Source organism: Tinamus guttatus, unplaced genomic scaffold, assembly GCF_059628265.1.
Source record: "Tinamus guttatus ecotype Peru unplaced genomic scaffold, ASM5962826v1 Tinamus_guttatus_pri_ptg000325l, whole genome shotgun sequence".
Taxonomy (NCBI): Eukaryota; Metazoa; Chordata; class Aves; order Tinamiformes; family Tinamidae; genus Tinamus; species Tinamus guttatus.
Window position 1 is genome coordinate 301,758 of NW_028288859.1, and position 21,219 is coordinate 322,976.

General features: G+C 46.1%; 1 protein-coding gene across 1 annotated transcript in view; it reads left to right on the top strand.

Annotated features, from left to right (window-relative positions):
- CACNB4 (calcium voltage-gated channel auxiliary subunit beta 4) overlaps positions 1 to 19,701 on the top strand; it is an 80,665-nt gene extending 60,964 nt beyond the window's left edge. The window contains exons 6-14 of the mRNA XM_088529146.1: positions 1,349 to 1,425; positions 1,789 to 1,808; positions 1,918 to 1,998; positions 4,092 to 4,150; positions 7,420 to 7,529; positions 9,391 to 9,542; positions 11,743 to 11,838; positions 15,552 to 15,737; positions 19,426 to 19,701. Coding sequence (XP_088385272.1) covers positions 1,349 to 1,425; positions 1,789 to 1,808; positions 1,918 to 1,998; positions 4,092 to 4,150; positions 7,420 to 7,529; positions 9,391 to 9,542; positions 11,743 to 11,838; positions 15,552 to 15,737; positions 19,426 to 19,686 — 1,042 coding nt within the window. The 3' untranslated portion in view covers positions 19,687 to 19,701. The remainder of the gene's footprint in view (positions 1 to 1,348; positions 1,426 to 1,788; positions 1,809 to 1,917; positions 1,999 to 4,091; positions 4,151 to 7,419; positions 7,530 to 9,390; positions 9,543 to 11,742; positions 11,839 to 15,551; positions 15,738 to 19,425) is intronic.
- The last annotated feature ends 1,518 nt before the right edge of the window (positions 19,702 to 21,219 follow it).

A 21,219-nucleotide genomic window follows, 5' to 3' on the forward strand; every position in this document is an offset into this window, starting at 1 on the left:
TAGTCAACTTGATACTCAAAATCTACCAGATGTTTTCCCTGACTCTTGTATTCTTAAGGTTGTGGGTGTGGTTTTTTTTTTTTTTTTCTTCCATTTTGACTAAAACCAAACCTTTTGGATTTCACAGAGGTAAGCTTAGTGATTCTACTTCTCTTACTCTTCATCTCCCAACTTGTCTTTTTTTGTACCCCACTGCTGGAGGTGGAAATTGCAAGTCCCTTGATAAATAACCTCAGGCACAAGTCTAGAAAGCAAAATGGAATTTCTGTTAATCTCAGTTTGGATTTTGAAGCCTCTCTTTTATAGGCTGAGCACATGCAATGCATTTTACTACTAGCATATTATCCCCACTAGCTGAAAATGAAATCTAAGTGTTCAAAGAGACAGCAAGGAGAGCAAAGCCTTCAGCTGCCACAGAGTGAGGAAGGGCAAAGCAATTGGGTCTAGCCCTACTGGGTAGCAATAGGAGGAGCATAGGTTAGCCTATATAGTACTGCCAGGGAATTGGCATACTAATATACTTAATCAAGGTCAGGAATCGTTTTAAGGATAAGCCATCTGGGGAGATGTTCTTAGAATGATTGAACAGTGTTAATGCTGCTTTATCTAAATTGCTTTTACAGTTTTTGAAAGGATTTCAGAGGAAGTCAGTGCATCTCACTGAGATGTACACTAGAGAGTATTTATGGTACTGTTTCAGGTATGGCATGTTAGCAGACACGTTCTCTGCTTGCGTGAACCTCTGCTGAATCACCATCCTGGCTAGATTTATCATTTTGCATCTCACCTGTGGAGTAAATTGGGAATAAAATTAAGTAGGAACGAGAGGAGGGGAATAATGTAATAGAAAAATATATTAAATTTTTTCCATAATTTATATTAACAGTCCTGCATCTGTATGATAGCACTGAAAGCAATACATAAATAATGAATAGTTTATTCTTGAGCACTTTTGTTACATAAAACCATTTAGGATCTGTATCTTAAGAATTCTTTGAAAGCTTTTAGTAGCTGTATTATTCCAGCCATCTGTGATCACAAAGAATTCTAGCTTTGTCTGACTAAAGCAGTGAAAATTTTCTGTTAAAGTCCTGAGTCTTGGAACTTGGAAACTACCCTTAGCAGTTATTTGCAACATCATCTATGTTACAGCGGAACGATCTGGATGAGGTCACTAATCTGGTGTCCCTCTGTCCCTGCCCAGCGCCCTTCATCTCTCACTCCAGCAAAGCCCTCTCACAGCACACATGTGGGTGAAGACTCCCTCCTTTCCTCTTCTAATTCCTCATGGGTGGGTAGGTCATGCCTGATACCTCACAAGTTAACGGGGCTCTTTGTGGTGCCCTAGGAAATCAAGCGGGAATTCTTCTTCGAGCCTCGGAGAAATGGTTTCTGGCACGTTTCGAGCCACCCCCACTTCTACTGGTAAGACAGCCTTTTATTTAAGGAAATTCTTGCTATTTCTAATCACTTTTTTTTGAAATCTGCATATGAAAAATGTGGGCTTCACCCGGTATATTAAAATATTCCATTGAAAAGTGTTTGCATGTGGGAGTGGAGAAAAAGACATTTATTTCCAGATGCGTAGTAACTAGTAGGGGATCGGGGAAAAAAACTTGAGAAAAATAGCAGCTTCCCCCAAAATCAAGTAAGCGACCAATTAAAATAGAGCTGATCAGAAGGGGGATGCAGTGAGAGAAGTCAAACGTTCATAACCAAAGGATTATTTTCAAGTATTACTTGTATTATGCATACTGTATGTAACCAAATTCTCATTTGGTCTTTTAGCAAAACAGAAACAGAAAGTGGTAAGTATTTTTGTTTTCAATTATTTTTTTTATTAATTGTAGTACATAGATTCTAGGGTTTTCATCCTAGATGAGATGAAAAATTAATTAATGGGATATTTTCTTCTAGACAGAACATGTTCCTCCATATGATGTAGTACCATCAATGAGGCCTGTTGTCTTAGTGGGTCCCTCACTGAAAGGATATGAGGTACGTATTCCAGTTATTTGCAGTTATTTAACATCTTTTATCCGTGTTTAGTCATACTTTATTTGATCTGTGGTATTAGGTACAGCAATTTTAAGTGATCTGAGCTAATATAATAGCCAGAATATTATATATAAGGCCTAGAACATAGCTAGTACTTTGCACCTATTGGGTGAGGTACCAATGAATTTTATTCTACACTGCAACAGAACAGAATCTGCCTCCTGTTTGGGATGCCTAAGCTGAAAGGTAGGTAATGTAATTACACCAGGACTCTCTTTGCAGTTGCAGTTCTTTAAACATAGTGTGCATCCATGATTTTCAGTACATTTCTTACTTGATTTAAGCAGAAACAAAAGAGAATTGAGGTCCGCTACAGAGAAGGAGAAGAAAAAAAAAAAAAAAAAAGCTACAAGAGTCAAATTAACTAGACTTCCGTATACAAGTACGATGGCAGTTAAACTAGTTCATACTTTGAATGTAAAAAAGACTTAAGCTCATCATTCTCTCATTATATCATTTATGAAAATTTTACATTTTCCTGCAAAACTTGGCGTTGACAGATGAAGTACTGAGACAATACCAGGATAGTCCCTTTATTCTCCAATACCAGAATTTTGGAACTGATCATTATCACTTCAGCACTTTCTTGACTTTTTTTTTTTTTTTTAATAGTATTACTGTATTAGAATGTACAGACAAGGAAGCCCATAGTCCAAAGAACACTTAATAGTTGCTAAACGTGAACTTAGGCTTTGTGCAGGACATTTTGGTGAATACCTGCATTTAACCATCTATTAAATGCTTTGCTGAACTAGGATCTAAATTAACATGAAAACTAAATTAACATAAAATCAAAGGCACAGTTCATTTAGTTTAATTAATTTTATGCGTTCTTTATAGGATATTGTTAAATGTGTTGGAATGGTTTTTAAGGTAATGAGTCCTAGGAAGATTGCAAAATAGTACTATTATTAGACTAATGCAGTGTTCTTGCATCAGATTTTTTGTTAAGAGTGATTAAATGTGTAGTTTAGCAAAGCAGGAATTGCGAATTTCATTTTCTACTATCTGCCTTTTATGATGATGTTTCTCAAAAGAAGCAAATTTCATCCATTGATTTTCATGGTACTGCAGCATCGATTAAGTTACCCTAGGGGCCTCCTAATTTGGGAGGAGAAGGGCTCTTTGTTAATATATGCCCGTCTACAGATACCTCTTGCATAATAAAATATACTAAATATGCCATTTTGGACATACAACAGCGCATAAAGTACCCTTTTAAATGGTAATGGAGTTGGGATATTAATTTTAATTTAAAATAGTGGTCTGTGTAACAGAGACCTGATCTTACTTTGCAACATACATGGGAAATTTTTTTGACATTATTTTTTCTGACTAAATTCTGTAAGAAGCACTTAAAAAAACGAACACACACAGAGGAGAAATAAGCAGCCAAGAGGCCTCAGGGCTCTGACTGAGTTCGTGTCTAGACTGGCGGATAATAGACGTCACTCTGAGTTGTACCAAAAGGGACAGAGAGGGCACTCAGTAAAGCAGATTACAGCTACTGGAGCCAAGCATCCTCAGGTGTTTCCCCTTGCATAGGATAACATCCATTTTTTCTTTGCTTGTGGGCCTCGGTGAGAATGTTTCTGCTGCTGTTAAAACAGTATCAAACAAGGTAGATTTTGCATCTGAAGTTCTAAGCCAATTCTAATAATGTAACTGGGGGGAAAAAACAAATGATCTGTTCTACCCGAATACTCCCCTAAGTTTGTGACATGTGCTCGAGCTGTTGGATGTGATGCTGTGATGGAAGTTCATGAGCAGTGTTTAATATCAGTGCAAATGAAGGCAAGAGTATCAGGAGTGACAACCCTCACATCCTCCATTCAGTGTTTTAGAGAATGAGTCAGAAACTTGCAAGTATTTATTAAAAAGCATGCTGCCAAGATCATGGAAACTGAATGATTGCTGCCTATAGAAGGTATTGGTTGTTGGCAGAATCCTTATCTTTTTATCTCTTTTCTTACTTTTGACTTCTTTTTCTTCCTGTCAATCCTTCCTGTTCAATCTCCCTCACCTCTGCAAAGGTGACAGACATGATGCAGAAAGCTCTCTTTGACTTCCTGAAGCACAGGTTTGATGGGAGGTGAGAAATACTGTCCTTTTCATGCTTTTCCCCCCATGTATTAATAACATTTTTAGAGACTTCTTTAATGCAAGAAGATTGATGCATGCTTAAAACTGATTCACCAGCTTTGTATCAACATTGAAATGCAGCCAATTCTGGGGTGAAACACAACTTATATATTTTATTTAAAAGTGCACGTGTATCTATTTCTGCTGTGTCTGTAGAAGGATTTTTAGGTTTGTCTGAATAATTTTGCCTCAGTATCTTTTTCAGACTGAAACTGTAGAAGTAACCTAGATGAAAGGTGGTGAGGGCAGCAGGAAGGAGCCATCCTGTCTTTAGAGATGGCACTGCCAGGCCTGGGCTTCTGATGCTGCCCTGCAGGGTCGGAGCGGGCCGGCTGCCTCTTGGCACGGCGCTCGTGTCCTGCTGGGCCTGGGCCTGGCCCGGGCCTGGCCTGGGCCTCCAGGGTTCCCGAGTCTCTGCGGTGCACCGGAGCTGACTGCACAGCGGGTAGCTTGAGCAAATGGAGAACTTCTCAAGAGCTCCCCACTTCCTTCTGGGAACGTCATGGAGCAATCACAAAAGCAAAGCATGACTAATTGCAAATGCAGCTGCAGCTTTATTTGCAGTTCTCGGCGCATATAAAACTCTTCTTAAGCATTCATTCAATTGTGTGTGGCTGGGCTAGCCCGGCGAGCTGCTGAAGCCTACAGATACCAAATATAAATGTCTTCTGATTTTATTCTCAAGCTGCTGCGATTGGCCTATTTCACCCCAGTACCTTTTGTCAAATTGCAGACTCCGCCACGACAGGCTGTTGTCTAAATAAAGCTAATCACACCCCAGCCCTGAAATAAGTATCAGAAGCAGAGCAGGTTTCAGCACTGTGCAGAAACGATGCTTCAGGGCAGTTTGCAAGAAAATCAGCTTTTAATTCGTAAATTCTTGCTAGTCAAAAATATTTTAAAAGGCAACTTGAAGAAGGAAATGCTAAAAGCTAAAATTGTAGGGGAAATGTGTCAGACCGTAAGAAGCTGTAAAGAGAATTCAACTTGTTAAGCTGGATCAAAAAAAAAAAGTCCTGAGGAATTGTGAGGAGGGATAAATGTTTGGTTTTCTTCATGAAGAACATGCGCTTGGTCCTCGTCTTCCGTTCCTTTCCACGGGAACCTGTTGATAGTTATAGGCATCAGTTGCTCCTTGGGTTGTTCTGCCTCTTCTTCATCCTGGTTTGGTCAGTGCGTTGGAACTGAATGTAGAGAAGCTTCTGCTGCTGATGCATGAGAGTAAATCAGGCTTGAATATATCTAAAACACTAGCACTTGGCCAATAAAATAATATTGCTGTTCGGGAGAACTGGCGTAGGACTTGCAGGCAAAGTAGCTTTTGGGGTGCAATGAAATACTGAATGAACTAACAAAACAGCCAATGGTGGGCAACTTTGCAAAACATCTTGTCCCTTCCCCAATTTGTAGTTGCCCCGTTGAGGTGATTTTGGCCAGTTCTACAAAGTAGTGATTGATCCGCACCCGGGCAGACGGTGGTGCGTGCGGTTCACCTCGCCGTTTCTCCGCGCTGCTCGTGCGTCCCGTGGGCGCATCTCCCCCTGCTCCCGGGCAGCCTCGCCGCTCCGGCCTCCCTCCGAGCGGACGTGTGGAGCAGCATCCCCCGCTCGGCGCTGCCGCGTGCGGAGCGCGTCCCTCGAGCCCCTGCGGAGGTGACCGGGGGCTCTGTTGAGCTCCCGACAACGGGATGGGGCAGAACTGTGCGTTTTAACCACGGAGGAGTTAAACGCCACGAGCAAGCTCATACAATAGCTTTTAAATCTGAATGACTTCAGAAAAATGAATTCAGTTCCATTTTAGGAACTTCAGCTGCTTCTTGATCTTCCTGCCAATTTCTATGGCGTTGCAGTCTTCTTTTTTCCCCTCTTCCTTTCTTTCTATTTATTTTTCTCCCCTCTCTGCTGCAATTTTGTGACGGATGCACGTTTCCAAAGAGAAAAATGAGTGTCCAGGGACAACGAGCTTCTCAAAAGACTTCTCAGCAGGGCTTGAGCTGGCAGGACCCCTTCCCATCTCTTAACGTGCTTGGTCTCTGTGCGCTCCTCCTTTCCCATCTGCGGGAAGAATATAAGGAGACACATGTTGGATTTGTTGTCCTTCCTCTCTTGTACTTGGACTCCCAAGGGGCCCAGATCTAGAGCTTCTGGAGCCAGAGATGTGCTCAGACCGTGGGGTTTTCTGGCCACCTGTAGACCCATAACAGATGAATTTCTCCTGTTCCTTTTTTATCCCAATCATAGTTTGGCCTCCATTGTATCCTCTGCAAAAACTTATTTATGTGTTATGTGGAAAAATGCTTCTGCTCTTTTTAGCCCTCTACGTGATAATTTTATTGAGGGCTGCCAAAAGCTCGTGTTGTGGGCAATGCCTGCCAGTCCTTGCTTTCTTCTCATTATTCATAGCTCTTTGGATCCCATCGCCACTCCTCAGTGGTTTCATGTGAAGTGAATGTGCGCTCTTTGTTTTATAATCCCATTTAAAGGGAAATACTCAGGCATGGAGGCCTGGAATTGCTTTGTTCCCAGTCCTGATCCTTATGTACAAGCTCTAGGAAGGTGCTTACCATGGGTCTCATCAGCTCCCTGACAGACTGGAAAACATTGCCTGCCCTAAGCTAAAGAGCAAAAAGAGCTAAAGAGCACAAATAGTTGTAGCTCAGCCTGCTTCTCCCCTAGCTGACCCTGAGCCGGTCATTTAGCCCTTAGACACAGCTCTGCGACTGTAAAACGGGTGGCTGTTGGAGGACTGACCTCCCTGTTCGGTGGCTCCTGGGCGCTCAGAAATGAGACACGGGCTGCTCGGATACCCGGATGCTCCTTCCTTGCCTGTCAGCAATGTGGCTCAGTGTGCTGGGAGAAGAGGTGTGATACCCCTGTGACTCCTGTTCTCTCTACACCGAGACTCCCCTTAACCTGTGATATTTATGGTATTGTGTAAATTCCTATTGGGGACAGGTAAAATTAACTCACGATATTAACCGAGATGGCAGTAACTGTGCAAGTGTCTGCAATAACACAGACGATAGAGATGTGCTGGCAAATGTGCACAGTTCCACAACGTTCTCCTTGGTTGTGCTGTGATGCTGCTGTAACTGAGCCCTGGAGCATGCCCGAGCAGCGGTGCCGTGTCTGCACTCGGAGGGGAATGTAGCTCTGTGTCATGCACAGTGCCATGGAAATGACTGCTGTGTTTTGTTCTGTCCTGTGTTCTTGCTCATAGGATATCAATAACTAGAGTGACAGCTGACATTTCTCTTGCTAAGAGGTCTGTTCTAAATAATCCAAGCAAGAGGGCAATAATTGAACGGTCAAATACAAGATCCAGTTTAGGTAAGACATTGACACAGGTATAATTCTGAATATAGCTCCATACTGGGAGAGAGCAGCAGGGTGGCAGCCTTAAAGATGTTATATAAATTCTTCAATTCTAAATGCATCTTACAGGATTTTTATGTGTAATGCTGAATTTCATGTACACTGTTGGGAGACAAAATTTATCTGTGGAATGGTCTGTTAGCCTCACACTCGCACTAAGCAGTTACAAGGACTAGAACAAGCAGTTTTGTAGCTATTATCTGCAAAGGTGAGTTAGGGCATGTAGTCGGGAGAGGGAAATAGCGAGTTCAAAGCTTTCTCCTGGGTGTGATGTGGTCTCACAGCTGCTGATTCTCAGAGTGGTGCTCAGAACTTTGCACCACCAGCTGCTGCGGAGCCCTCACCCTGCCAAGCTGGGAAGGAAACGTGTTTTTGTTTCTGGCCCAGGGACTGGTTTTATAGTTCACACTGAGTAGCTGCTTCTTAGATTCCCAGTCCAGCTGAGGGAGCAGAAACTGGAGTATTGGTCTTCCCACTGTCAGGATTGCTGGGCTACACTGGCCTGATGAGGTTTTGCTTTATATTTTCCACTGAGGGGGAAATCTGTGTGCATGTATTTGCACAACAGTAGCGTGGTGTCTGGGACGTCATCGCAGGAGATAAAAGGCGTTGGGTTTGGATCTCCTCAGGAGGGAAAGACACTTGAACCCAGTCCTTGACGTTCTGAGGGGGTGTTTGGGCTGTGGAAGTCGAGTGCTTTTTTAGGCCGTGGAAAACGTGGACCCGGCTCAGCTTTTAGGAGGAGCCCAGCAGTTTACCTGCAGGAGGGACCCCAAATCCTGTCCAAGTGCCTGTCCTCAGGAAAACAATAGGAGAGAGGTCTAGCCTGCTCAGCTGGAAGGCACGTTCCCTCCTCCGTGCCCTGTGGGAATGCCGCATTCCCATCCTCTTTACATGAGGATGTGCCACTCGTAGCTGGCTTGCTAATATGGGAACCAGCCACCCCCAAATTAGGTGCTGCCAAGGTGAGAGCAGGGTCTACTAGACCATGTCCCTTGGGCATGTGCACCTCTATGGGAGATGTACATAGGGGTAGAGTTCATTCTAAGCACTATTTCTGTTAAATAACTAGTTCTAGCAAGAGGACAAACTTAAGTTTAGAAGTAATCCTTATAGGGACATGTTAGGGGGTACTTCAAAACACCAAGGTGTTAGGTCTTAGCCAAAGACTTAAGGTAAATTTTAGTAAGCAGCTGTGTACTTCAGAACTTTCTGGAACAGCACTCAGGCAAATTAAGTGCATCTGAACTGTTGACGTACAACTTTCTTGAATGTTGTTGGTAAAACGTAGAGGCTTTAATTTGTGCTGACTTTATCCTTTTAAAATTCCTCACATCGATGTGCATGATTAAGAAGGATCAGAACAATGAATATCAGAAATGGCACTTACGTGGGAGTAAGTTTCTTACTTTTCTTTGTATAAAAATGTTTAGATGTGAGCATAGCCATTAGTGTCTTTTCAAATAATAATCTACCAGTTTTTATTGTAAGTTATGTAGAAGATTTGGAAAATATACTTGGGTGTATTTTGTTTTACTTGAAACATATATTTAATTGTACCAAATGGCTTGGTGACATTTATCTTAAAAGTCAGTATAGTAATTGCATATTTTCAGGCAGTAGAATGTTCTCCAAGATAGTAATTCTTTTAAAAAAAAATATCGTTGAGTAATAGATTATTTTGTGGAAGTTACAGTAATTCACATATGGAGTTCTTAAACTGAACATACACAGTTAACGTAAATGGATGACTTTATTTTTGTGTAAATAATGCTCAGTTTGAATGACTTGGACACTTTTTTTCCTCTCTTACTAGCTGAAGTACAGAGCGAAATTGAAAGAATCTTTGAGCTGGCCAGGTCCTTACAGCTGGTTGTGCTGGACGCAGACACGATCAACCACCCCGCACAACTTATCAAGACATCTCTAGCACCAATTATTGTCCATGTTAAAGTGTCTTCTCCAAAGGTAATCTCACCCCTAAACATGTGCATCCCAGAGGCAGAATAGGTTCTTTTTCCTTTCCAGCAATAGCTGCACTACAAGAAGCTTGAAGCTCAGATCCTTCTACAGCTTCGTCACTACTGCTTTATGTCTCCAGAAGTGCACGTACTAATGAGCAGGATCTGTCATGTGGAGTTCATTTCTTTTCTCCAGTTTCCTTCTTTGGAGAGGAGGAGGAGTTGGTCATGTAACTGTTATTCCATAAAGCTGCTTTTGAGTTTTTCACTAGTGCTGCATTAAGCCCAGCGTGCAGGGAAGATGCTAATCAACACTCTGCAGTCCCTGTCTTTCCTTGAAACAGGTGTTGATTTTCCTCACTTTATCCTCTTTGTGAGCTCGCTCTCATATGGAGAGACCCCTTTAAAAGGAAGAGGAGTTCAGTCCTTGGCGTCATGGTTAGTTCACACCACTGCCCCCTGCACCAAATGTTTCAGAGGCCTTGTCAGTCCTTTAGTGGAGAAAACTCGTTTCTCAAAAGAATGAAAACCAAATAAGTCGTTTTTATTTCCTTAAGACAGTCATCCTGGCCTACCCAGGGAAGGATCCAGCACAAACGGAATTGCAGCATGTAAAAAGCAACTAAAAACTCATGCAGCTCCCCAAGGGTGAGGGGTTCCCTCCCAGCACTGCCGGGTCCCAGCGCGGGGTCCCGCTGGCTGTGGCTTTACCAGTGTCACTGTCTGCTCCGCCTGCAGGCTGGGCAGCAGCCAAAAAACACACGGCAGCAGGAAATATCTCACCTGGCCTGGGGCATGGCTGCTTTTTCACCATGATACATGGATGTACCATGCCTTTTCTGTATCAAAAGTTTCATCTTTAACATAATACATACATACATCTTAAAATATTTTTAAAGCTGAGGTTGCATTAATGAATTACAACTCTATTTCTAGCCAAAGGAAATCCAGTAGGGCTAAGAAGTCTTAACAGTGTTCACTGGTGGCAAAGGTGCAAGGGTGTACCAGTATCTGTTTGGAAAAGTGATTTCATGGAATTCCCACAGAGTTCATATGAGAAAAGAACTTTGCTATATTGCAAATCCTTTCTTTTTTTGAGCGTGAGTGTGAACTTTTTTTTTTAATAATGATGGCTATGAATGCATTTTTTTACATAATAATTTGCCTCAGATCTTTCACTGTGTTTCCAGGAAGGCAAGTAGTAAAGGGAGTTGCTTATTTCCTAAGAATAAAGAACAGGAATAAAGGGCCAGATTCTCAAAAGCGAATATTACTGTGAATTGCCCCATGGCATTGTCTGCTGCTAGAGATTTGGCTTGCATTTTGTTCAAAGAATCTCCACCTGTAAGGGCCTTTATTGAATATATAGCATCTAATCCAAGTTCACCATGGAAAAGCAGCCTGCATTTCCATGGATGAAGAGATGGAGCGGCGGGACCTGCTGCTGGAGAGGGAGGAGCTGGAGCGGGGTCCGGGGCAGCCTCAGCCGCAGCACCAGGAGCTGCTGGAGGTTGAGATCCTGACAAGGGCAAAACAAGTAACTGCTCTGCAGCCCCGGATTCCACAGCAGCCCTGTCCAGGGGTTGCTCAGTGGGATCCCCTCGGGTCTGCTCAGGACAGCCGGGAAGCTCCGGAGAGTTGGGCCTCTAGAGGTCCCTGCAGCTTAAAAGTGCTCCGTTGTTCTGTCATCCTCTCATTTTCTTAGAGAGTTTGCATAGAAATAATGCAGAATTCCTGTTTTTTCACACCTCTTAAATTCCAGTAATGAGCACAGTGGAAGAAAAATTACTGAGGTAATATGAACTGTGTGTGTTAAAATGATTTTTCTGCTCCGTATGTGCCTGTGAACAGACTGAGTGACTGCATTATTGCTACACAGCATAATGTGCTGTTACTGTTGTGCTGCAGTCAATACAGTGTAATTCTCTAATTTTCCTGGTCCTCTAGAAGGTTACATTTGTCAAAAATAACCTATTACTTAAAGTGAAGTAAAGCAAAATCACTACCTGTGTTGCATTTGAATGTGTTGCAGAGAAATGTGCACAGCTTTCAGGGAGGTTACCAGAAATACATTTTTGCTTATATTTAAGGACAATATTTTATCCATTTAAATGTAATAGGCTTGGCTTCAGTAGCGTGTCAGTCTCTGAAAACTTTCTGGAGATGTGTGATCCTCAGACTCACATTTTCCTCTTTTCCTCTCTCAGGTTTTGCAGCGACTGATTAAATCTAGAGGAAAGTCCCAAAGTAAACACTTGAACGTGCAGTTGGTGGCAGCTGATAAACTTGCACAATGCCCACCAGTAAGTACAGAAGAAAGGCTAAAGAGCTGGAACACGTGGAGTGTTAGAGATACTTGTGGTGCTGGTCCTTGATTACAGCCGAGTTCACGTGTTATCACTTCACTCTGTGGTGATTCACACTGCCCTGCACTTGCAACCCGAGATCAGCTTTTATTGCTAAGAAAGCAAAAGAAGTTGGAAACCTTTTTGCTGATAATGTACTGGCTGAGCAGAAAGTCAGCTCCAGCGTGGCTGGAGCGGGAACGCTGACACGCGGGCGGGAGCAGCGCGGCGGCCCCGGAGCCGGAGCCGGCCCGTCCCCGCGCGCCGCCCGCCGCGGCCTCGCCGCTCAGTGTCACTGTGTGTCACCCACTGCTCTGTGTCCCCGCCGCGGCCTCGCCGCTCAGTGTCACTGCGTGTCACCCACTGCTCTGTGTCCCCATGTGCCACCTGCTGCAGCCTCACTGCTCCCTGTCACTGCGCGTCACCCACTGCTCACTGTCACTGCACATCACCCACTGCCCCGTGTCCCCACACGCTGCCCGCCACGGCCTCGCCGCTCCCTGTCACTGCGTGTCACCCACTGCTCTGTGTCCCCATGTGCCACCCGCTGCAGCCTCACTGCTCCCTGTCACTGCGCGTCACCCACTGCTCACTCACTGCACATCACCCACTGCCCCGTGTCCCCACACGCCGCCCGCCACGGCCTCGCCGCTCCCTGTCACTGCGTGTCACCCCCTCGCTCAGTGTCACTGCGTGTCACCCACTGCTCAGTATCCCCATGCACTGCTCACTGTCACTGCGTGTCACCCCCTCGCTCACTGTCCCCGCGTGCCGCGGCCTCGCTGCTCAGTGGCACTGCGTGTTACCCACTGCTCAGCGTCCCCACTTGCCGCTCCCTGTCACTGCATGTCACCCCCCTGCTCGCTGTCCCCGTGCGCTGCTCAGTGTCACTGTGTGTCACCCACCGCTCGCTGTCCCCGCCGCGGCCTCACCGCGTGTCCCCAGCGCCCCCGCTGCCCTTGATGCCGCTCACTCGCTGCAGCCGCTCTCCGCGGTGGCCGTCGCCCGGTCTGAGCAGCTGCTGGAGGAGCAGAGGTCCCGGCGGGTGGTTCAGCCATCAGGGGCTGTGTAGAAAAACACACGGGTGTTTGGGGAAGGCAGCACAAAATTGCTTTTATTTTTGGAAACCAAGCGCAGATCAGCTTGCAGGTTTTCAGGACGGGCGCCGGGAAGGATCCCATGCTGATTCTGTCTGATTAAAAAGCACTGTCAGAAGGAATGTCTTGGAGGGATCCAGGAATAAGTTTGAGGTGAGATCAGCAAAACAGATGCCCAACCCTTAACGGTCAGATAATGCTTAGAAGCAGACTTTGTTTTCCATTATAAAGACCTTAAAGATAATGCTGATGTTTCAGGTGGCTTTTACCCTCAATTCAAATGAAAGCTCTTTAGTTCTTTTTTTATTCTGCAGTAACTTTTGTTTTTAACAGTTTCTGTTCTGGAATAACTACCCACAAGCATTTATTTCCAAGACACTAACTTACACCGCAGGCCTTTCTGGGCTGTGTGTAGCAGTAGGTGTTTTCCCTTCCCACCTGCTCTGCCTGGTGGGAATTGAGGCTAAGCCGCATCTCCTGGAGCGCTCTGAGGTCCCCGAGACACCCAGAGCTGGGGCTCCATCCTATGGAAAACACAGGAAGGGAGGCCTGGAAAAAGCTTCATCTTTTGCTCCTGCTTCGTTTAAATGGTCCCCTTGTCCCCTGCTCTGCCTGGGTCGTGGGCACCTTTTGGGCTGGGCCTCCCTCTGCGCCGTCGTCCTGGGTTTTGCCATGGAGCGGGGCAATTCCCCATTATGGATCTGCTTTCTAAAACACGTTCCAAGCCGCCTGGAGCAGCTCCTGAGTTCAGGTTGTACCTGACCCCAGAGCAGGTTGTTCCCCCCTCGCCTGGGAGGGCAGCGGCTCTCTGGGAGCGTCTGGTTACAGTAACCGTAGACATCCCGGCCCGGCCCTTGGAGCAGCCCCGAAAGGTTCCTGGGCCCTCTCGAGTTCTGCCCCAGCTGCCTGTATTATGTTACTGGCACGTATTTTTCCACTGAATTGTATCTCTTAAAGTGAAGTGGAGAATTCCTGTGGGCCCTTCAGGTCCCGCTAACTGAAACGATATCGAACGTTTCTCTAGTGTGAAATAATTCCTGTAAAGGCATATTCCTTTCTAGCTTGCAATGGGCATGAGCCGAGTTAAAAGGAATCTCACCCGCACCTTGAACCGGGCTAGTGGTATTTACCCGTCGCAGCCATTGCCAGCCAACCTGGAGAGCAACCTGCCTCCTATCCCCCATATTCCCGAGGTGTGTTTATTTGTTCACCCACATAAAGAAGCCAGCGTACATTCCAGCACCTTACATGCTCTTTCATGCAGTGTTTTCCCTTGATCCCAGCCAGGTTTGTGCCCAGGGCTTGGGCTGAGGCGGGTGGCGGTGGCCGAGGTGCCCAGTGGCCACCAAGGAGCTCTCGGTGCCATCACATCAGCGGGACCTGGTGGACTCTAGTACCTGCTCTGCTGTTGCACCTTGTTGCCTGGGGCAAAGTGAGACCCACGTGGAGAAGAATTTGGGTCCCATGTGTCCAAATTTGAACGTCTCCAAATTTCAGATGTTTCAGACAGTTTCAGACTAGAAGTAGTTTTAGTTTTACTCTTATGAATTACTCTTATTACTACAACGCAAAATGATCTCTGGTGTAGAGGGAAGGTCAGAGCTGGTCTGGGCTGTGGTGCTGGGGGGTTCCTGGTGGCGCTGGCGGCGAAGGAGGGAAATGTGAGCCCGGGTGCAGAGAGGGGGACGATTCTGTGCCAGGATGGTGGGGGAAGAGGAAGGGAAAGGGTGGGCCAGGCTTTGGGGAAGAGGGTAGATGCATGATTAAGGTTATGATAAATTCATTGTGTGGTTTTGTATCTCATCTTAGAGACCTGTTATCCTGGAGACTCGGTTCTGTGTATGCTGAGTACATCTATAAATATGCATGGGGGAAAACCAGCGTGTGCTTTGCATCAGCTGCTCTGAGCACCTGCAGCACCTGCACTTTTCATTTCCTGTGATGTTTTCACAATAGGTTTTCTCCACTAAGATGAGAGCTAAAATTGAAGATGAGGTGCAAAGTTTCGCTGCTGAAAATACCATTTTATTTTTCTCAGTGGGACCAAATTTAAAGTAATTAATTTGGAAAAAAAAGCAGGGGAACATTTCGTTTTTGCGTGTATTCCTTTTTCGGGGAGCCGCGCGGACGGTGGCATCGGAGGCGCCGGCCCGTTCCCCCCGGAGACACGCGGCAGCGGGAGAGCCGCTCCGCGCTCCGGGGAGCAGCGTGCGCAGTCCGGACCCGTGTCCGTGTCGGGGCAGGAGGACACGTGCGAGGCTGCACACAGGGCCCCAGCGAGGCGTCCCTGGGCCGTCCCACTCGGAGCATCTCTTCCATCGCGGTAGCCTTCAAGCCAAACAAGGAATCGCTGGCGTCCTGCGCCTCGGAGCGTGGCGGCCGCGGGCAGGGCCTGCCGGGCTCCAGGGAGCTGCGGCTCTTCATCCCTTTGAGACCCAGTCAGGTCGTTTCTCTGCAGTCCTCACGCTCTTAATCATCATTTATTTCATTGCAAGGGATTTGCGTGATGAGACCTGTGTAAAACCTCTCTGATCTGCAACGTTGTCATGAACCGAACCGCTGCTGTTTGCGCAGGAGATGTTCGACGTGATCCTGGATGAGAACCAGCTCGAGGACGCCTGCGAGCACCTGGCCGAGTACCTGGAGGCGTATTGGCGCGCGACCCACACCACCAGCAGCACCCCCATGACCCCGCTCCTGGGCCGCAACCTGGGCTCCTCCGCGCTCTCGCCCTATCCCGCCGCGATCTCCGGGCTGCAGGTACGAGGACACGTCCCGGCCCGCCCCGCGCAGGGGAGAGCGGCACGAGGCTTCGCCCCGCGCCGGCGGCGCCGGTCACCGCGGGGCACGGGCCGAGCGGAGCGACGCGCTCCCTGCTCCCCTTCGGGGGGAATAACCCGGGCAGGACTCCTCTAGAAAGGAGGTAGTTCCTGAGGAGGAGGAGAAAAATGGCGCTCTGTCGAAGGGTATTGTGGCCATACTAGAAAACAGCACGTTTTTTAATCTGGAAATAGTGTCATTAGAAATTAAAGCCTTTCGGATTGAAAATAAGCATGTGCAATATGTCACAGCAGTTGAGCTAACAGTTACTGTAGTTAAGGATGTGGAACAGTTTCTGTAATGATCCCATTTTTGCCCTCATAACTCCACAAAACATTCACTTTTGGGTGAAAACTTCAATGTTTGTCTTTTGTCTCCGTTTTGCCTTCTTTGAGTGTGAATGCCTTCTCCGTTTTGAGTTCTTTGAGTGTGAATGAAATACATTTTTTACCCATTGAAAAAAATTCTGACCATTTTTTTTCACAGGGATAGCTCAAAAACGGCTGAACTTTGAAACTTCAAACGTGGCATGTAAATAGCCCTTAATGAGAAGTACGTGCTTTACTAAGTTTGAAAACAGAAAATGTTTTTGAAGTTACAGTTACGAATGATTGAAAAGCTCAGGATTGCAGTGAACTTACATAAAGTGTGCACGTTGCAGCAGGAGGTCTGTATGTGTGGGTGCCTTTGGAGGAGTGCGCGCTGCTGATGTGTGCGCCAGCAGTCGAGCAAATTGCTTTTAATGAATGATTCACCTGACAGATCTGACCTCTGTTCTGGTTATAGAAAACCTGGAAGCAGGTAATAATCTTGGAGGAAATGTTTCAATGTTTTCAATTAATATGAAGCTATTCTTTTGTGAGTGAATTGCACTTCACGGGAGGTGCGTGATCCTTGATATTCACATTTCTAATGATGTGCTTGATTTTATTAGGATCAGTAAGTCATGGTGTCCTGACTGGCTGAACACGCAAGCACTGTTCTGTTACTGATAACATGCACATGTGAAATGTTGTTTCCATTTTCACTTGCCTTTAAAATTTCAGTTTTCCATCCCGTCATGACAATAAAATACCATCCGTAGACCTTTCACCTCTTCAGTTTCATTGTAAAAACTGGGTGTATCCACAGAATTTTTTTCAGGCATTTATTTATCTCTGATCAATGGACACCAGCAGTGACTGTGAAATGTTGCTCCATTTGCTTAGGGAAAACTCACACTGAAGATGAAAATCACCCCTGTGCAGTGGGCTGGCTGAAGGTATGCGGCACGTAATCCCCGCTTCACCCGACTTGTGAAGGCTTAGATGGGACTTGAATGGTGCTAGTTCTCTGCAGAGGGGTAAATTTCACCCTGAGTGAATGATGCCCACCTAAAGGCTGCAGGATTGGCGCTCGGAGCCCCTGGAAGGGCTCCCGTGTTCTGTGTGGTTCTCTCTCATCCAAGACTTCCATCATCTGAAGAGCTTAGCCACCTAAAGGGCTTATACTAATTCAAGCCTTTGGAAGGATTTAAGTGTAATGTTGATATGGTGATTAAAGCACTCATGCAAATCCTAAGAATTAAACTGTTTTAGGTGCTGCTTATGCAGTTAAGAACTTAGGCTACTTATGACCCTATGACTCTTCCTCACCTTTGAGGAAGAATTTGGTTCAGTCCTTGGGGAATTGAATATCAAGATCCTTGAAACACTGAGGGCTGAAAAAGATGCAGATTTGTTGGGACGATCTATTTGCATGCGACCCAGTCAGGACTGGGAGGATTTTATTTTTTAATTGATTGTGGCTTGGAATTCTGTTTGCTGAGAATTGAAACATGGTTTAAATTGAATCCTTGGGCTTCACGATGGCCATGAGGGGGAAGTAAAGTGGCTCGGACAAGGTCCCAGCTGCGTCCCGTCCCGCTGTGCAGAGGTTTGGCCTGTGGCCACAACCTTGTCTGGAGGGACAAGGTGTCTCCCAGTCCTCCAGAGGATGAATTTTATCACTAGCACCTTGGGGCTAGTGGCTAGCCCTTGTGGCTGACACCTGGCTAGCCCTAAACTCGCAGAGCTTAGTCTGATTCCAGCTAATTCCAGGAAATTCTTCAATTGGAGCGCTGGGGTGTGTGTTTTAGGCCCCCGAGGATTTTCTCCTGCAGAAAGGGCAGTGCTGTTGGCCCCGCAGATTGTGCTGCGAGCTCAGAGGCTGTTTTGTGCCTAACCCCGAGATGAAAGCAGCCCGGTCTGGGTGCACGTTTCAGGAGGGGAGCAGTGAGAGCAGCCGCGCTACAGGATCGAGGCAGTGCAGAAGGGCTTCTAGGAAGGAGCGGGTTGCATTTGTTGAGGTAAATTAGAGGGTGGATAGAGGGCGTGCACCCAGAAAGCTAAATGAGCTGCATGTGGACCAAAATTCAATAGGGAAGGACACTGCTGTGTAATCCGGGCTAAGCCGTGGCAGCCCAGGGCTGGAGGGCTAAAGGTGCCGCGCAGGAACCTGGCGCGGGCGCCCGCGCGTCGGCCCCGGCAGCTCCCCCTGCGCAGCCTGGGAGCAGGATCCCCGTTCGGAGACGGATGTGGCGGCTGCTGCGCTGGAACCTCCGCCCGGCGCAGCCTCCCCTGCGCAGGAGCCTCCGCTCGCAGGTTGTGCAGCGGAACCGGGGCCTGCGCAAGGGACGTGGCTGCCTGGGAAGGACCCGCAGCAGCCGGAGCCGCGGGGGCAGCTGCAGGGCCGGAGCAGCGGGTGACCCTGTCCGTGCACCGGGAGGCCCCACGGCGCAGCCGCCGCCGCAGCTCCGTTCCCAGCTGCCGGGTCAGAGCGGCACCGGCACCGGCCCGAGACGCAGGAGAGCTGGTTACGCTGGCTCTGAGAACGCGGCCTCTGCCCTGCCGGGGTTTAGCCCGGGTAACAACAGTCAGAAAGTTGGTTTTCCTGCGCAGGCCCAGGGCTGCCTTGCACCAATTCACGGGCAAAAAGAGGGTCTAAATTTGTGCATGTGACTGAAGTAACGCACGATCATTATGGGAATGTGAGGAGAGCAAAGGCTTGGGGAATCTTTACTTCTATTTAATAAATTAACTTAGTAAAGATCAATTTATTTGTGATACGATGTTTTAGAAACAAGACTTGGTTAACATGCAACAATTATAACCATCCCTCAGTTGCATGGTTAGCTGCCCATGGTCTCCTAGGCATGTAAAGGTTTTTAAGAGGGCTCAGGGAGCTGCACCTTGAAAAAAGAAAATAAATAATAAAACAATCAAAAAGCCTCTTCAGATGTTGTCTAAACCCACCTAAGTCAATGATAAAAATTTTCTAAGCAGAACAAAAACATGAATGTTATGTTCATGATCAGAGAAGAGTGATAAATGCTGAATATATCAGCTCACTTTTCATGCAGAATGACCTGTAATATTTCACCTGGTGAATGCTGTAAGATACACGCTACAGTACTGTGTTTGGTCTCCTTTCAGCTCTAGGAACCAGACTATTCTTATAACCCATTCCCATAGCAAGCAAATTTTAATATAAAGTGAATTACACAAAAGTGGATGGATTCTGAAAGACCTCAGAATAAGTGTCAAACTAGCTTAAAGTAAATGGGATTCGTTCTGACTTGTACTAATGCTGGCTTCTCTGACACCCGTAGAGCCAGCGTATGAGACACAGCAACCACTCTGCAGAGAACTCTCCCATCGAACGACGAAGCCTAATGACCTCAGATGAAAACTACCACAACGAAAGGGCTCGGAAGAGCAGGAACCGCTTGTCTTCCAGTTCCCAGCACAGCCGAGATCACTATCCTCTAGTGGAAGAAGAATACTCTGACTCATACCAGGACACGTACAAACCCCATCGGACCCGAGGATCCCCCGGCGGGTACAGCCATGACTCGCGGCACCGGCTTTGAGACCCTGGCGAGGGAGCCGCGGTCACCGCGGGACGACCTGCCACAACGGAGCCAGGAAAAGGGAATCACCTTCACCGGGCGGGCGTAACGTGGTCGTCCCGAAGCTGCGCTCTGCCCTCATCGGATGTTACGTAGGGAGCAAAAAAAGTTTCCATGCCCTTATGTTCACGCCCAACCCTATAGGTTGTTTTTTGTTTGTTTGTGTTTTTAGTACATTTGCATTTATAGCCGAACCTTTTTCTCATCATTAGATGTTAGACTCATCGGTTTGTAATTTTAGGGTACTTATCAAGACACTTAAAAAATAATTTCCTGTGCTGGAAATTCCAAATGACCAGTTCCGGTTGGAACCAATTTATAAACCAATTCCTGTTGGAATTTGGGTGAATTGACTGGAAAGTCGACTTGAGCATGTTGCAATCAATTCAAAAAATGCAAATGAAAAATCAGAAAACTATAGACCACTAAACGTGAGAAAATCAGCTACAGTATTTGTTTGCTGGAAGCTAAATTTATACTTAAAGTTAGAATACAAGCATTTTTTTCTAACCATGTACTTCCAGAATGGCTCTTTTGGACAAACCAAATGTAAACTGACTGTAGTGCCAAGCGTCATAAATTGATGCAGCAGTTGGAAAATACTTTCCAGTTTGAAATTATTTTTAAATCTGGCATGGATGTTGCAGCAGGATGATTTTTTTAGTCAAGACAGAACTGACGTTTCTGTTGTGGTCAGCAGTGATGAACTATGACAGGATAAGGGGAGGCAGAAACAGGAGAATGAACGAACTCCAGAATAGTTTGTATGGGTAAAGCTGGAGAATAGTCATTTATTTCTCTTGTTTACCAGAATACAGCTAGCAGTCCCAAAATAGAACATCCGTGTATAGATATGTAATATTTTTCTCCCATTTTTAATATTGCGCCTTTTTAAATGGAAAAGAGTACACTGTCCTTACCTAGTGTACAGAGTACCTGCATTCCAGTACATGCGAGCACCCGTATGCTACATCCCTCCAATCCACCTCTGAATGTCTGCAAAGTCCAGCATCGCACAAGAATTCTCCAGAACAGCAGTTCACATTGTAGGGGTGAAATCTAGGAGCGGTTCTTAAACATTCGGAAATGATGAAAATTCAGAATAACATGTCAGAATTAGCTTGCAATAAAAATAAGAGTATCAAAAAATACCCCTGCTCGCAGTAACGTTGCAGAGCTGACCTTTTTAATTCCAATGATAACTCTTTGGAAACACTGCTGCCTTACTTCCTAACAGAAACTTCTCACCTGCTGAGTCTTGGGTTTTTTAAATGGATAAATTTATGTAATTAGACCTTATGTCTTACATTATCAGTGAAGCCTTAGATCCGGTATGATTGAAATAATTACCATAACTGACCATTTTGTACGACCCGCTGAGGTACTGAAGCAGCGACACCTGACATGCCGCCCTGCATGCGTTTTCTAAAACCGACCCGATAGGCGAACACGCATCTTTTATGCAGGTTCATGTCAAAACTATTTTTTTGGAAA